Source organism: Tigriopus californicus, chromosome 10, assembly GCF_007210705.1.
Source record: "Tigriopus californicus strain San Diego chromosome 10, Tcal_SD_v2.1, whole genome shotgun sequence".
NCBI classification, from domain to species: Eukaryota; Metazoa; Arthropoda; class Copepoda; order Harpacticoida; family Harpacticidae; genus Tigriopus; species Tigriopus californicus.
The window spans coordinates 6952879-6969286 of NC_081449.1; the positions used below are offsets into that span (position 1 = coordinate 6952879).

Here is a 16408-nt window from a genome sequence, read left to right on the forward strand (position 1 = left end):
GAGATAAACTACATTGACTGATTCATGGCTCTCTAGTCCCTCAATAACCTGCTCTATATGCTCAATCAGTTGGGTAACCATGCTAAAATGTGCTCGGAACCCATGCTGGCTAGGAGGAAGGACTTCATGTATATCAAGAAATTCAAACAGTTTGAACTTCAAGATCTTCTCAAACACCTTCGCAATATTCGAAGTGAGAGAAATCGGCCTGTAGTTACTGGGGAGTGACTTATCGCCCCCTTGAAAATTGGAACAACATGACCTACCTTCAGAGAAGAGGGAACTTGCCCTGGTCCAAGATGCAACACATCAAGTACGAGAAGACAGGAGCAAGAACCTGTGAGCATCTCATCAGAAACTGAGATGTCCACTCCATCAGGGCCAGGGGAGCTCGAGAGTCTCAAGTCCCTGATGGCCTCTAAAGCATCCTGATCTGTGACTACAATATCATCTAAATGCCAGCTTGACAAGCCTTGCCAGTCCCAACAAACTCATCAATAGAGCAATGGACTATTGTTCCTAAACTCAGTGAAGTTGAAAACACACTAGAGAACTGATCTCAAGTATGTTGGCATAGCCCTTACATTGTCTATAGCTTTCCCATCAACCTCAAAAGGCCCTACAGGGTGTTTGATCTTTCTCTTAGAGTTTGCATAAGAGAAAAAACGCCTTCGGATTCGACCTCACCTCTTGAACAACTCTACTTTCCTTGTTCAACTGATCTGTCTCAATGAGGGCCTAATACTACCTTGGATTAAATCCAACTTTCTTTGAAGGCTAGCCATAACTACTGGATTCGAAGTGCTCTGGAGCCTTTTTGCTAGTTTGCAACGCACTGTGCGTGCGTTGGATTTTGACATTTTTTCCACTTTACATGCTTGTCTATGCAATTAGCATTGTGGTATTGAGCCAATTTGATAGTGCGTTCACTGATTAAAACCAAACATGCTCATTTAGTAAGATTTTTTAACATAACTCGCTCAACATCCCTCGATTATTGAAAATTCAATGGGCGAATGGTGCGAGTTGACTTTGATGTTTGTCTTAGTTCTCTCTCCCAAAATGGCCAAAATCAGGGTGCCGGACCACATTTTTCCTTGAATTTCCTTTACTTGACATCCCCTATTCGTATCAGTTTCTTCCTTCTACAACATAATGCCATAAATCTATGCACATTGCCGATCCCTGTTAATTCAATGTAATATAATTACGAAATCTTTGCTTAAGGCAAAGGGAAATACAAAAAAGACCTTTTTTTTCAGAGGCATTTTCTCTCGCTCTTTCAGCCACCCTCGTCAATTGTATCGGGTTGGTTTCCCGCCCAATTCTGGTTTCCCTGGTTTCAGTCGAGAATCGTCAGCACAATGGCCTTCAAACCACCCACTTTATCAAAAAATAACCTTAGCCCGGAATGGTCCACAAGTCTAACAACCGACTCTTCTCCCAACCATTTAGTCGCCATTTCTAACAACTCCCAGTGCTCCATTGAGAAGATATTGAGCCTTAAACCCAACGACGCAGACGTCGAGAAAGTGGTCAAAGAAGAGCATGACGACAATGACGACGACGACTTATTTCCCACTTACAGTCAAGAAGAGCAAATCAGAAAGGTTAGTTCAAATGGTCGAGCATTTGATAGCTGTAGACGGTAATCCGTGTTCTCCAATTTGATAATAACAATTTGAGATTTATCATTTGAGTTGTTCTCGTTTCAATGCAATAGGAAAAGCTGCCAGAGACGGGGATGACAGCCTTAGAAATGCCCTCAAAGTTGAGTGAGCAAGAGGTTCGATATGTAGATGCTCTGCCCTCGAAGGAGTCCATCCTTCCTTCAGATGGAAAAAGCTTGGAAAATTTGGTCTCTTTGGATTATTCGTTCAGTGATTTTGCTGCTTCATGCGGTCTCAAGACGGCGATTGAAGCCACTATTCAAGACGATAGCATTCATGGAGGTTCGCAATCATTCTTCGATGAAGTTGACCCTCAAAGCTTTTCGGAGAAAGAGCTCTCGTTGAAAGTCAATCTGGACGTCGCCCCACAACTCCTTTCGTCCTCGTTCCAATTAGCCAAGAAAAGCAGTCTGAGTGAGGCGACAATCAGCTCGGAGAAGATTAAAGGATCTAATCCATCCATGACCTCGAGTACTCAAAGTATGGCCCAATGTCAGACATCTACACGGAAGCGTGGCCCCAAATCCAAAGGAGATCATCAAGGCCAACGAAAAAGAACGAAAAAGACAGGCTTATCATCCGACAATCTCCAAACAGAAAAGAATCAAATCAAAACAAGCAATACCAGGACTACTAAGAAATCGTCTCAAGCAAATATGAACAATGTCGGTAGGTCTGTGGGTCGAAAAAGCCACAGATTAATGGAGAAAAGGGAGCAAAAGGATAAGAAAACAGAGGAACTTAGTAAACGGAACATTAAAAATGAACCAGGAACCCAGGTTGTTCCATCTTATGTGAGTTGGGATATGATATATTTCGCATCAGTCATTGGAAATGTGGCTTTGAATGTTAATGATTTTTTTTTTCAGACCGGAGAGGGTCTGAAGTTTCGTCTTTTCAAGATCAAGAAACTACGGAGCGCTGGAACTTGTAAGTAGTGGTAACTCTAAGAGGAACGACTATTGAAGTTCGTTTAACGACTTTATTTTTTGGGACACTGTTGTGATTTAAAAGGCTTTCCGTTTCATGAAAGCCTGGATTTTTGGTTATTTTGTTCTTACTTTCCTGAAGAAAGAATGCAGACCCTGAGTGGTATAATTCACTTTCATGTGATCCAAAAATGAACAAAATTGATGTACGATGGCACTCTGATGACACTTTTTAGCTTACGATTTATTCATTATGATTTAAACGATTGCCTATATTTATTTAGGGGTGGAGTGTTGTAACACAACGTGTCAAAAGTGGCGGTTTTTACCAAATGTTAAAGATCCAGCACTTATTCCCGAAGTTTGGACTTGCGATATGAATCCTGATGATCATCACAACAAATGTAACATTCCGGAGGAAGAACATAAAAAAGGCAGCCATGTGTACGTTGAGGCCAACTACACCATCGGCTCTATGGTTTGGGCCAAGCTTCAAGGATTCCCTTGGTGGCCAGCCTTCGTTGACGATGATCCGGACACTGAGCGGTTCTTTTGGACTGATGGAGAGGACTCGGCTGTTGTAACTAGGCAAGTCTAGGATTAAAAGTAATTGACCAGACCCATACGGATATTTATTTCTTTTTGGGACAGGTACCACGTGGTTTTTTTTAACCGACTGGATTCATCAGTAACCAGGGCCTGGATCAAGGTAGAAAATGTCCTGAAGTTTGGAGGAAGTGATGACATTGAAACCATTTCGAAATTGAACAAATCCCTAATGCTCAATCCAAGTCAGTCTGCTTTATTAAGAGCCAGATGGAACAACGCGTTGGATTTGGCAATGATCGCAAGCAAATTAACTTTGAACAAACGCCGAGATAAGTATTGCTTTATGAGCCGATTTAAAGGCAGTTGGAGCCTACCGTGGGAACTTCGTCATGAGGCCCGTGTGAAAGAAGAGAGTTTACCTCTTGAGGAGTAAAGGATTCACAATTCCTCACTGACCGATAACTCTTGCCTACTTCTTTATGCTCAAATTTCCGAATTCCGAAAAAATTCTTGGTGAAAAGTCGAATCTTGTGTGGAAATCAATCTAGTATGTGTATTAAACTAAAGCCCTTCGACGTCTCTGTCTTTTTTCATACACACATTATGGTTCACATGATATTTCAGACTAGATTGATCTCTGAAGTTCTTGTCACACACGTCACAACGCCATAACTGATGATCCGAGTGGGTGAGTTCGTGCCGATCTTTGGAGGTTGTCTTAAAAAAGGCCTTGTCACAGAACTGACAGAAGTGCCGTTTCTCCTTAATGTGTACTTCCTTGATGTGACGATTTAGCCTATATGGCTGAGGAAAAGTCTTGTTGCATTGATCGCAAGGATACATCTGAGAAGTAAGCGGCCCTTTTCCTCCGGTCAACGACCCCGAAATTCTTCTTGGTCGCGCTGCTGCATAACTATGCCCCATGGCTTGGATGCTCTGAGAAGCTTTTGATGGGGTTTTTTGTCTAGATTTCCGTATCTCGAGTGGCGATGACGAACGCTTTGTCGGGGCTATTTTCGTTACATCATCCCCTTGGCTGAACAAAGGCTTGGAAGCATTGCTTGAATCATTCTTCGAAGTTGAATTAGCTTGAGCACCCGATTGCAATGGGTCATCTTCGGAAGTCTTTGAGACTTTTGGTTCTTTCGGCTCGTGAAATTTAATGGGTAATTTCTTTAGGCTACGGGTGGAATATTGATGGTCACTTCGGTCATCCGGAATCTTCGGTACAGTTTTGGCCCGTCTGAAGTCATACGAATGATCATCACGAACGGCATTCAACTTCCTTTTAGGTCGGGTGTGGTCTGGAAGTGAGAATTCGTTGGGATTTCTTTTATTACGAACTGCTACAGAAGGAAGGGGAGGCGGAGGAGGAGGAGGCATTTGAACAGAAGCCAACACTTGTTCTGAAATGTTGTCAATGGGGTCGGGAACTTTGGAAGTCTCTTTAGCTAATTTTCGACGTAGGGCATGCTCTCGATAGTGTTGACGCAACTTCCATATGTTTGGGTACACCTGAAAATGAGGCGTCATTTTGTCAGGATTCATGAGTCATCAACTGATTTTCCTCGTCTGTTTTCAGAGCGATGATTACCTTGTTGCATTCTAAGCATCGATGGACTTTTTTTTTGGCCAACTGAGCACCTGCATGGCTCATCAGATGAACTTTCAAGTGCTCGAAATCATCTACGGCTTTATTGCAATGCCAGCAACAGATCGGATTAATAACCTCGTTGGGATCAACTAGTTCAATCTCTCCTCCATCACGCAAAGTACTCGATCGAACCACACGAAACGGTAGGTCCACCGAAATACCCAACATGTCAGCCAGCTGGTTAATTTTGGGCACGAGCTCTTCGGGCACAGCTGAGTCCACGCCATAAAGAATACTGATGATTATATCCAACTCCACGCAATCGATTTCGGGTAAAATGATGGTGAACTGGAAGTATAAAAATGGCACATCCAGACGCAATATCCTAAGATGAATGGATATACCGTGCGAGTGCTCATATTCTTACTCGGTTCCATGGACTGGGGAAAGAGTTTTCCATCCATTGCTTCAAGAAGTCACTACTAGCGGCCAAGACGAGGCTGTGAACAGACTTGCGTCCTCCATTCTTAGTGATGAAGTCTAGATCTGTGAAAAGCTCCGAATTTTGGAGATTGTGATATTCGTCCAAGATTTCTTCTACTTTTGAATTTCGATGAATGTTCATCACTTGGATATGAAGGTCTTGTCGCCAAGTTAGGTGCGACGGAGCGGCGATGCTTCCTTCCATTGGCCTGAAAGTACGAAATTTTCTGATTAAGTCAAACACATGAAGTCAATAATAATGATAAACCATGATCGTTTTATTGATTGTTGGCACTTGGTTCAACCAGCTAAATTGCCATGACCGAGACATGATCGTGTTCTTCCACGGAGTACAAGATGAACACCGAGATGTACTTCTCGTATTTGAGACTTTGGATTTCATCACAAACATTTCGAAGCTCTTTGCGATATCTTGAATGCTTCTCCAAAAGGGCTGGAAAGCTTCTTTGAAATGCTGCTTCGTCTTCGAAATCCAGAAGAGCCGCCATAGACTTGACTACCACCTTTGGAAAGGGTAAGGTCAACACCTCCACGAGAACTCCTGGAGCGAGGAGTTGAAGATTTGGTATTATTTTCGCACTGATGGTGGACTCGAGTTTCTTCTTGACGCTAGTCCCGTACTTGCTCTTGTCTAGGAAGATATGATTGTAATTCACCTGGATTGCCCCTAACTTGCTTTCGCTAATAGCAGGTCCATTACGGTTGGATGAAGAGATGCTTTCACACCGATTTAAGGGGTAATAATTATCTCTCACAGCATTGGCATTATCTTGAGCGGCTTCCACAAAGTCCGGAATTTCCGCCAATGGAACCTTCTTCTCTTGAAATCGGTCTTTGTCCAAGCATCGAACCCTAGCCATCGATTCAGATTCTCGAAGAATCACAATGTGACTGGCTCCCAACTCTTGAGCTTGTTCTTGTACCTCCTCCAATGAGAAGAAAGAGTCACAAACCAATGTTTTGATCCCTTTGATCCAAAGACCTTGTGCTAGGGACGCTTTTTTCTGGATCATTGAAGTCTGGTGGGTCTGAGAAAAGATGAACACTTCCACGCATCCTGGGCTGAATTGACCAGTTTCTGACCTCGAGACAAGGATCGACAATAATTTGTCCATGGAAAATGAGATTCCAACCGCAGTCTGAGTACCCTCTCCATGAGCGAGGACAATTTTTGATACCAAAGATTGGATTAGTCGGTCATACCGTCCACCAGCCGCAATCACATCGAAGCCGTTGTTTTTACGCCGAACCAATTGACACGTCATGCCAGAAAAATGGGTGGGATTATATACTAAACTGGGAGAAATCACCATGGGGCATTTTACACCCATGCTTTGGGCCGTGCTGATAATTCTCTCCAATTCCTGCAAGGCCTGTTTCATGTCGGTTGAGGCCGCAGTTTTTTTTCTGATCATGTAGCGAAGGAAGTTCTGAACCAGCTTAGGAGGTCCCTCTTTGGCCAAGACACCAAAGAGAGCGGTGCAGATCTGTTCTGATATACCAAGACCTGTCAAATGGGTCAGTCTTTGAGACTTAGACCAACGGTCGCCTTCCCGGATCACATTGTACACCTCTGAATGGAGTACCTCCTCAATGCCACAATTGAGCAGAATCCCTCGGAGAAGGAGGGAGTGATTTAATCGGAAAAAGAAACCTCTCTCTCGATTGGGACAGACCTCACCCAAGAGCTCATCGGCTACGGTTATGACCTCGGCATCCGCCAACAGACAGCCCTCAGATGGTGTAACTATGTCGAAAGCACATTCCACATGTTCACTTGGGTGAATGCCAAATGTTCTCATCTCCCGGAACACCGATCCGATGCAATAGCGCTTGACATTGCTTAACTGGGAGCGGACTAAAAATCGAGCGAATAGCACTCGATGATCGTAGGGTAAACTGACTACGTTCCCGCCGCGAGTCATCACTTGGACCAACGTGGTTGCTTTATCATAAAGAGGCTCTTTTGTCTGCGGCAGCATGTGAGAAAATTGAATATGAATCGCCCCATGACGATGGAACACCTTTTGGGCTAACTGACGAATGTGCTCTTGTCCGAGAAGGCTCTTTCGCAGAGCTTTTCTGGATGTGGCCCTGATGAGGTCCATGTCGAAGCTGATATCTTGGGCTTTATCCATATTTTGCGAAAGACAGCGCTCGATCAGATGGCGATATGATGATGACTTGGGGTTGGCTAGACTGTGCTTTATCATCTCACGAAGTTCAGCTTCCTCGACTTGAGGGGGTGGTAGGAAGTCGGATTGGAGTAACTCTTGGCTGTTTGGGCGTTTGATCGGATCATGATCCAACATCCATTGGAGAATGTGCTTCTGTTGCATCATGACAGCTTCGTTCAAGATGGAAGGCAAGATGATTTCGGACGACCTCAGTTGGGACAACACTTGGATTCTCTCCATTCCTGTGGTCAGAGGAGGATGACACATCTCAAAGAAGATCACCCCTAAGCTGTAGATATCCACCTAGAACCCCAACGACAAATAATTTAGTACCCAGCACTTTCAATTCCTCGTGCACTGAGGGCAACGTACCTTTTGTGTGTAGCTGGTGAATCTGCCCGCGTTGATTTCGGGTGCGATATAGAGGGCCGTTCCAATTTCACCAGTCATATCGTCTTCGCCGATATTATCGACCGAATCGTTATAAGTGGTAAAATCATCGCCTTGTTTGTCCATTAGACTGGAGGTGGCCAATCCAAAGTCGCCAATCTTGACGTGGTCTTGAGCGTCCAAGAAAATGTTCACCGGTTTCAGGTCTCGATGGATCATACCTTGAGTATGAATATGCACCAAACCCTCGATAATTTCCTACCAAATCACCAAAACCTCAGCATTACATACACATTTACCGCAGAAAAATAACTCATTAAAGTGCATTAAAAGCATTTTCTGCTCACCCGAAACAATCTCCACATGCGCTGACCATCTTTATGCAATCCGTCATCGATGGCGTTCCGCAGCGTTTGCTTATCACAATATTCCATCTGAATATACATCAAGCGAATTTCCTTGGTGGGTGGTAAAGTAGCAACACTTGATAGTGCTAAACCGGAGCTTTCTGTTCCCGAGAAATTGGGGACTATCCCTGAGGGCTCTTTGGCTTCTCCAGTGGACGAAGAAGAACAATCTGACAAGCCAATCATTTTGGCGGAGCTTGGACCAGAGTCTGATTGAAAGACTATATCTGAATCACTCGAGTTCTGACTCTCATTCCAATCGGTCTCACATTGAGGAAGGAACGAGGTTCCAAAAAGGTCATCGTCGTCGTCACTTTCATCGTCACCCGCTGAACTTGACGAATCATCGTCTTCAGGGAAATGAGATCCACCGAAGGATACACCAAAGCTCGAATTGGCCTCTGTCATTCCAGGTGGAAGATGGATATTGGGGTCTAGGTTAAGGGGCTCTTTGAACCGCTTGGACTTGTGGATTGCATTCCGAATAGCAAAACTCGAATCTTCGTCGAAGCTGGTCTCCACCTCTTTCTTATCATCCATGATGGTGGTAACCTCAATCCAACTCGTATAATATCGTACTACGTTCTCATGATTCAGCCTAGACAATAACTTTACCTCACGCATGAGTTTTCTGGTCATCTGCTTATTCTTGGGGTTCAGCTTGATCTTCTTGATGGCGTAGATCTGACCGTCCAGTTTGTTTCGGACCTTCATGACTTCACCAAACCCACCTTTTCCAATATAACAAATGAATTCAAATTCAAGTTGCAATCTCGATTGGCCAGATCCAACATTCATAAAAGGGAACGCAACCGATCCTTCTTCGTTTTCTTGGTCTTGCTCCGAGTTGGAGTCCAATGTTTCGTTGAGCTTTTTGGTTTCATTACGAGCTTGGAGGGCATTTTGTTTCAAAGGTGTTTTCAGTGGCGTTCTCTCTATGCGTTGTTTTATCCAAGGATGATCCAATAGCTGAGCGCTGGACCAACGATCGTGTTCATTCTTATTCAAACACTTTTTTAAGAAGTCACAAAAATCGGAAGAAAACAAGCGGGTTGGAATCGAAGCATCGCTCACGATCTCACCAAGGGCCAATGATAATACCAGAAGTCCCAGACGAAACACATCCACTTTCTTACCACCACGACCAATGGCGATGGGGAACTTGTCGAGCAAGTAATGACCGGTGAGTTCTCTGGCCTTTCGCTCGACACTGAAGCCATTCACTCTGACAATCCCGTTCTCGAGAAAGACGGAGGTATCCCGCAAATCCCGATGAACCACGTTTTGACTGTGCATGTGCTCAAGGGCTAAGACAATGCCAGAAACTACGAAACGTAGGAAGTCCGCTTCAAGAGGGATATTCTCATTCAAATAGAACGACAAACTCGTGCCGGACACAAATTCTTCGAACAAGTACAACTTGAACGTGGAGGCCAACTTTTCTTGCGTCAAGCCCAAAACCTTCACTACATTCGGATGGGGTGGGACTTTCTGCATTGAAGACAACTCCTGTTCAATCACAGCCACTTGTCGGGTTAAAGTTGGAAGATCGTGAACGGGATTGGGGGTCGAAAGCGATACCGAGGAGGCTGGCTTGGATCGTTGAGTTCTGAAGTGCCATTCATACACGGCCACCGGTCTCCCCGTGTTGCACATGCCGAGGAAAACAGAGCCTCCACTTTGAGGGTTCAGTCCCAGAAGTTGACCTCGGGTCACGGTGACCTTTTCACCCGTCAACAAGGCTGCAATCTGTTTCACTTCGATGCTCGAGCGCTCAACACTAATATCACTGCCTTCGGAAGTCCGCGACGACGAAGTCCGGGTCCTTCTCACTACGCTTGGTCGTCGATGGCCAGCCATCATGCCATGATGGCTGTTGCTCCTGGTTTCCGCGGGGCTCTCGTCATGACTCAGAACCTGTTGCTTTCGTTTTTCTTCCTCTTTCCGCTGAAGACGTTCTTCCTTGACGGCCTCGGCCTTTCGAGCCACCTCCTCGCGGATCAGCTCGAGCTCCTGGGACTCGACCGTGAATCGCTCGGCCAGCGCCTGATCCTGCGCTTCCTTGGCTTGACATCGCTCCATGGATTTCCGGGCTTCCATCTCGGCGTAAATGGACTCGAAGGCCGGTTTGTTGTGCTGTGTTATCCAATCGGCAACTTTCTGCGCCAAATCGAGGATCATCTCGTGGCCTCTGAGCCGTTCTGCTTCCGCAATCAGTTGAGATCGGAGCTGTTCGATCATCTGATCCGAGAGACCTCGGACTTGCAGCAAATCCAAGTAGGCGGGTGCAGAATGTGGATAATCCACACCCATCTTGACATGGAGCAAGAGCGAGCAGTGCTCCTCAAGATGGCCTTGCGAATCGTGATTTGGCCCAAGACGAAGCGTAAATTCGGGCGGACGGTCCACTTTCCACACATCTTGAGAGCGAACATCTTGGAAATCTCGGTCGTAAACGGCCCGAAGAGCCTCCACCTCCAGTTCTTGACGCTCTCGGCGATCATTCGTGTCCTCGGAAGCCTCCATTAGCTTCACCCTCAGGATTCAATCTACACTGCTGTGCCCAGGTCTGGATTTGGATCCGTTTTCAGGCACATCCTTGATGATCCAAAGGAAAGATTGTCGGACGTTGTTTGCTTTGTTGACAAAATGTCATTTGGAGACGATGGTAAACTTAAAGCATATCACGCAACCTCGCCAACTTTCTTCTTACATTGTAGTTTAAAAACCGTGGCAAAAATCTAATGGACGATAATGGTGATCATGATGATGATGATTTGAAATTTTGCATTATTTGAAGAGGCACTTGAATGAAATGATTGGGGATCTCCATGATCCTTTGGTAGTTTTCACCGCGTTTTACAATCCAATCGTAATCGTGATGATGTTAATCATACATGCATGGCTATGGAAGTTGGCCAACTTTCAATCTTGGAGAGGAGATGCTATGGCGGGATATCCTGGCAGTCTGGAAGACTGTCAGTCGATTCTAGCTCGGAAACATGAGAGAGATCCATTGGGTGATAGTTTTGCTCGCCTCGCTACAATGTCAGTCCACTCACATTCACGGGTTTCAAACCAAAGCCTTCATGGCGAACCTGGCACAAAAGTTGGGTGTCATGGATTTCTACTCGAGGCTTTACCGAGGAATTAAGACGGTGGTGGTGGATCCTTACGCAAGTCTCCATCGAAATCATCGCCGAAAGGAGCTGCTCGTCTCACATCAAGATCCCATGAAAGAAGACTCATCGTTGTATCATCCTTATCAAACGAAGGCTGACCATGTCAGTTGGACTCCGGTCTATTACGATCCCAACTATTTTCATCAAGGTCTTCCAACCGAGCCCTACAGTCGAGATTCGACGTGGAAAACAACCTCGCCTCTGCCTCATCTCGTTTATTGGCCTTCGACATTCCCTTCAATCACTGCCACAACCACGAGAAGCGCTCTAACCACTTTGAGCGATTTGGGCCTGTACGTGATTCCAGCTCCCGATCTACACACTTCTATTCCCCAACTCACCCCAAGACCTCGATTTCCTTCGTCAACTAACAACGATGGATATGGAGCTCCATTAGCTCCAGTGATTGTCCATCAGGATCAAAATGAAGCACACGAAGATTATGGCGCTCCTCGAGCTCCTCTGGTTACGACAGATGGTTCAACGGGGGTGAATCGCGAGGATCGCCAATTGACATCGTATTTTTCTACACCCATTTATTATCCAACAGAGCGTAGCAAGAAACCACATTGGAAGCCTTTGAACCATCAGCACCCAACGCAACCAATTATTGTTTCCAACTATAGCTCAATCAAGCAAACATCTGAGGAAGGAACCACGCAAACGTGGAGGGTGTATCCAAACAGTCTGGAAAGTACGACAACGCCATTATCATTCCCACAATCATTGGCTTTCAGTCGCGAGCGTATTGAAGAAACGACGTTGAGTCCACTATTTGTGTCGACATTGCCACCCACACGCTTTCACCAGGTCGATTCTGAACACGTTACTCTCAATCCGTTCTTGCGGAAAACGACCTTGAAGCCCGTCATCCAATGGCCGAATACATTCGCTACTTCCGCGCGTCCTGCCATTCAACCTAGATCCACCATTAGCGACGATGACCCGATGACACTCGAATCCTCGGAAAGTCGAGCGTTCATCACTAAAGTTACTCCGCCCATGGGTTTCCGCGGCGAAAACGCCGTTGAGGCCAGTGTCGATAAAGAAATCAAGCTATTTCATCAGGGAAGTCCCTTTCTCAAAGTCACTCACGTCACGAATGAGGAGGACCTGCCCGAATCCGACCAGAGCGAGTCCCGTTTTCTTCACGAAGTACTCGTATATAGTTCGGAGAAACGGAATGCCGATTCCGTTTTCCGATTTGGCTATCAGTTCAACCCAAACTTTGATGGCATATTGATGAAAACGGCCAAATTGAGAACACTGCAGAAAGAAATAGCTGAATTAAAAACCGAAATTGCCAACGAGAATCTGTTCAACTCGCTAAATCACGCGTCCAAGCCTGCAATTCGGTTCTACTAAGCATAGAAATAAATGCTCGATGTTGGTCAAGTTGATAATATATTTGAAAGATATCACACTCTAAATTTATTGCCCGCTTTCTCCTAGACCTGCTCCTCCCTTGGGTTCGAACCGCACTAAGGTATGCTCTTTGAGCACGCATTTATTCGCGGGACTGCCCCAGGGAGCATCACATTTTCGACATACTTGCACACAGCCCGCTGTTCCTTGTTGTTGACCGCAACACATATACTTGATCATGCAGCCTCCGGAATCATGGGGGCTCCGGCAACACTTGAACCTGAACATACAACCCTCATTCTCTTCGTTATTACGACAACATCGCCATCGGATTTTGCACCCAGACGTGGTCTGAGCCGCATTGCAACACGAAAAGCGCTCTTCCACGGGCTGGCTCAGTTTGGAACACGCATACCAGGCAGAAGCTGCGGCTGCCACGGTTGTTGGGCCCGTTATAAACGGATCCATGCACATAAGAGGGATGGCTGCCACACTCAAGCCCCGTTTGATCATTTCACACTCTTCTTGGGGCCCGCCAACAATGCGTAACAAGCCCGAGTGAAAGGTCTCTTTGCCCAGGGAATGGTAGATCTCGCATGCTTCTGGATGAAACATTCGAGCAGGAAGTGGATGCTTCATAAGCGGCTCAAGATGACAGTAAGGTGGCAACAGTCGGCGATCATTTACTTCGCCGCAACTAAGACACTGATGATCCCGAAATATGATGGGAATGGGATTCTCTATGGTGGATATTTGTTCCTCCAAAATCTGTCGTACTTCGTCATCCGACACCAAGAGCATTTCGGACCGAGCCTTCTTGGACAGGTGGCTCACGGACTGGCGAAGTTTTGTAGGCAAGGCATCGTCCAAATAGGTGTAGCCCACGGCCTTAATTTGCGTCTCATCATTGGCGTGAGCCTTGGCCGCCACCAAGGCGCCTTGACAGGCCAGCTGTGGGTTAAAACTCCCTGGATGTTTAACCAATATAATGACATTCCTCCAGATTTCGCCGGGCTTGAACTGGTTAATAAAGTCGGCTTGCCGTTGCAGTCGGGCATCATTCCGCTCTTGCGACATAACGGTCCATACGATGGCGCGGACTTTCTTCATGTCATGTTGGTCAATGAACTTGAGCACGTCCTGGAAGCTCTCTTCATCCGTGAGGTGGGTAGAATCATCATAACCCACGGTATCCACCCATTTCGGGCCTGTCGGGTCCTTCAAATCCGCAAATACCTGACATGCGCGAGTGACCGATTCGGCCCGTCTTGACACTTGAACATCTTGCCCCGTGAACTTGGCGATGGTGCTGCTCTTGCCTGTGCCCGTCGTCCCCACCACTATGATACATTCATCTTGTATCGTCTATAGAATTCCATCCCGTTGTGCCTTTTGATTCGACACATTCGTTAATCTACTGAACTCACCTCTTACTTAATACACATCAACCACGGCGACGGCTAGAAATATGTCTAGAAGTCCGTCCATTGATATACCTTGGCATTTGCATCCAGTCGGGAATGGTCATTTTCATTGAGCAGAGAAAATGCCCTCTGCTTCGTCTAGGTGCGGGCAAACAAACGTAGAAACGAGAGAATACGCTCTAAGAAGCCAGACTTTATCAAGAGATTTTTTTAATGAACAATTTATTGCCCAAGTACTTTGACAGAATGAATAAGCCATCATCTTTTTTGGGAGACGTTTTAAATTAGCTACGGGTTAAATTCCGAACAATTATGACATGTAAATAATTATTTTATAGCAGGTTATATACTACATGACTGATAACGCGCCAACACTTTCGGAATCGTCATTTCCAACAAAATAATACTTGGAAAAACCACAGTTTCACTATCTTTGGTGACTAGTTTTGAAAGCATCACATTTTTTAACCTGCCATTAGGTTCTTCAGCACAATTTAATGAAAAAAACCCGCTGATGAAAAGTTGTTAGTATGGTGCAAGTATAGAATACATAGCTCTCTGTTTATCCCTCTTTGGATGTCAGAAGTGTTTGTAATTAAACCCTTGTAGGATTTGAAAGGTCTCTCAGAAGGGTGGGTGATGTATACATGGTACTAGTATAAATCAGCAATAAGTTGTTAAAGTGAAAAAAGCATAGTTAAAGTCAGGCATCTTAGAGCGCATCCTTAAATTTCTCCGTTTGTTTGTCCGCAGCGATAGGAGGAAAAGGAGAATGAGAAGGACTACTGAATCAAGAGGGTCGAATCAAAAGCCACGCCCTGTTATGATCGATCCATTGAGCGACCACATGTTTGGATTTCATTAGCGTACCTCGCTATCTTTCTCCTTCTTAGGCAATTGGGCGTGTTCAAAAATCTGAGGATTTTCCAATTGGATAGCCGAGAGTAAAGGGCCAGGCTTAAAATCGGAAGGCCTTCTTTGACCCTGGTTAGGCGATGGGCACGAGTTGGGCGCTTCATCCGGCTGATGAGTGGGTGTCCCTGGCTCCGGGCCCGCCTCGCTTTTGATTGACTGATGTCCCCAGCAGCCCAAGGCTCCAATGGAGCCGCACACACCTAGATAACGATGGAAGGTGAACGCCCGACGCGACGCTCTAAAGTTGGCCATCCTCAGGGGATCAAGAAACAGATACTATGGATTGGACGTTTAATACAGGGAGATTCGAGGGAACGAACCTATCGCTAAAACCACCGAGGATATCAAAGAATTAAAACAAATATCCAAAACATTGTCGACAATCACCATCAGACAGTGCTGCCAGGTCGCGACAGGCTAAAAACGCCAGATGACCCCCCCAAAACGCCAATTCAAGACATTAACCGCCAAATATATTTTTTTTCTTCTCAAAGTGCAGTACGTAACAGAGCACAGAATGAATGACTTAGCCCTCTTCTGGTAATCAATTACCACAAGAGGGCTAGTTCGTTCATTCATTGAAGGGCTTTGTAGTGCCTTTTAAGACGGCATAACTTTTGATCCAGTCGCTCGATCAAGTTGAAAATTGAAATGAGTAATTGTTGTAGCCTGGGATCATTCTCATTTGAAGCAGAACATAATGCGTTAACTCAATCGCGAAAAGCTAATTCCCAAACCAAGCGTCCCCGTCCATATTCCAGTTGTTCAATCCAACCCATGACGGCAGATGTACGAGTATCTCAAATGAAAGCTCATCTTTTTGCACCTTCCCGAACCGAAAAAAGGAGTTGAATTTGATATTCAAATTCAATAGTAGACCGAAAATTGTATGAAGTTTAAGTGGCAACACCTAGACAAATCATAATCTTTCATTTAAATCATACCGGGGCTAACATTCTTTACAACGGCTAGTAAAGCCCGTGAAAACCAAACGAAAAAAATGCTAAGGTTCTGGTTGAGGAATTAAACCTACATCTGATCATTCTGCACAGAAGTAAATAAAAAGGAAGCAATTAAGGACCCAAATGACAATAGAAGGGCACAAAAGTCCTAAAATGTGAAAAATGAAAAAAAAAACAGGTAAAAAAGTAAAAAATGACGAGAGAAGGAAAAATGGCTAAAAGGAAAAAGTTTTTTTTCAGCTTTTAACTTTTTTTCTGGTCCAGTGATTACCTAAACCAAATAGGAACATAAGTACAAGAATATTCCCATCTTAATATTGATTAAATTCGTAAGTTATCC

The 16408-nt window shown here is 45.1% G+C and overlaps 3 protein-coding genes across 3 annotated transcripts; 1 reads left to right on the forward strand and 2 right to left on the reverse strand.

The window, feature by feature from the left end:
- Positions 1 to 1286: 1286 nt before the first annotated feature.
- Positions 1287 to 3723, forward strand: LOC131889124 (zinc finger CW-type PWWP domain protein 1-like). Its single transcript, XM_059238135.1, has 5 exons — positions 1287 to 1610; positions 1724 to 2464; positions 2540 to 2600; positions 2884 to 3187; positions 3251 to 3723. The coding sequence occupies exons 1-5, from the start codon at positions 1365 to 1367 to the stop codon at positions 3579 to 3581; spliced, it is 1683 nt and encodes a 560-aa protein (XP_059094118.1). The 5' UTR covers positions 1287 to 1364; the 3' UTR covers positions 3582 to 3723.
- Positions 3724 to 5434: 1711 nt separating this feature from the next.
- LOC131889122 (eIF-2-alpha kinase GCN2-like) lies at positions 5435 to 10746 on the reverse strand. Its single transcript, XM_059238129.1, has 3 exons — positions 8161 to 10746; positions 7796 to 8071; positions 5435 to 7726 (listed from the first exon to the last, which is right to left on the reverse strand). The coding sequence occupies exons 1-3, from the start codon at positions 10744 to 10746 to the stop codon at positions 5534 to 5536; spliced, it is 5055 nt and encodes a 1684-aa protein (XP_059094112.1). The 3' UTR covers positions 5435 to 5533.
- Positions 10747 to 12793: 2047 nt separating this feature from the next.
- Positions 12794 to 15489, reverse strand: LOC131889125 (uncharacterized). The gene is made up of 2 exons (XM_059238136.1): positions 15062 to 15489; positions 12794 to 14132 (listed from the first exon to the last, which is right to left on the reverse strand). Exons 1-2 carry the CDS (start codon positions 15356 to 15358, stop codon positions 12834 to 12836), a joined length of 1596 nt encoding a protein of 531 aa, XP_059094119.1. The 5' UTR covers positions 15359 to 15489; the 3' UTR covers positions 12794 to 12833.
- Between the last annotated feature and the right edge of the window lie 919 nt (positions 15490 to 16408).

What these genes read in the sequence shown, in the direction of transcription:
- LOC131889124 (XM_059238135.1), top strand. Translation starts at nt 1,365, where the DNA reads ATGGCCTTCAAACCACCCACTTTATCAAAAAATAACCTTAGCCCGGAA. An exon ending in AAGAAGAGCAAATCAGAAAG is followed by an intron (nt 1,611 to 1,723) that starts GTTAGTTCAAAT and finishes TCAATGCAATAG; the next exon opens with GAAAAGCTGCCAGAGACGGG. An exon ending in ACTACGGAGCGCTGGAACTT is followed by an intron (nt 2,601 to 2,883) that starts GTAAGTAGTGGT and finishes ATATTTATTTAG; the next exon opens with GGGTGGAGTGTTGTAACACA.
- LOC131889122 (XM_059238129.1), bottom strand. Translation starts at nt 10,746, where the DNA reads ATGGAGGCTTCCGAGGACACGAATGATCGCCGAGAGCGTCAAGAACTG. An exon ending in GCATGTGGAGATTGTTTCGG is followed by an intron (nt 8,072 to 8,160) that starts GTGAGCAGAAAA and finishes GTGATTTGGTAG; the next exon opens with GAAATTATCGAGGGTTTGGT. An exon ending in TCACCAGCTACACACAAAAG is followed by an intron (nt 7,727 to 7,795) that starts GTACGTTGCCCT and finishes TTGGGGTTCTAG; the next exon opens with GTGGATATCTACAGCTTAGG.
- LOC131889125 (XM_059238136.1), bottom strand. Translation starts at nt 15,358, where the DNA reads ATGGCCAACTTTAGAGCGTCGCGTCGGGCGTTCACCTTCCATCGTTAT. An exon ending in AGAAGGAGAAAGATAGCGAG is followed by an intron (nt 14,133 to 15,061) that starts GTACGCTAATGA and finishes GGAATTCTATAG; the next exon opens with ACGATACAAGATGAATGTAT.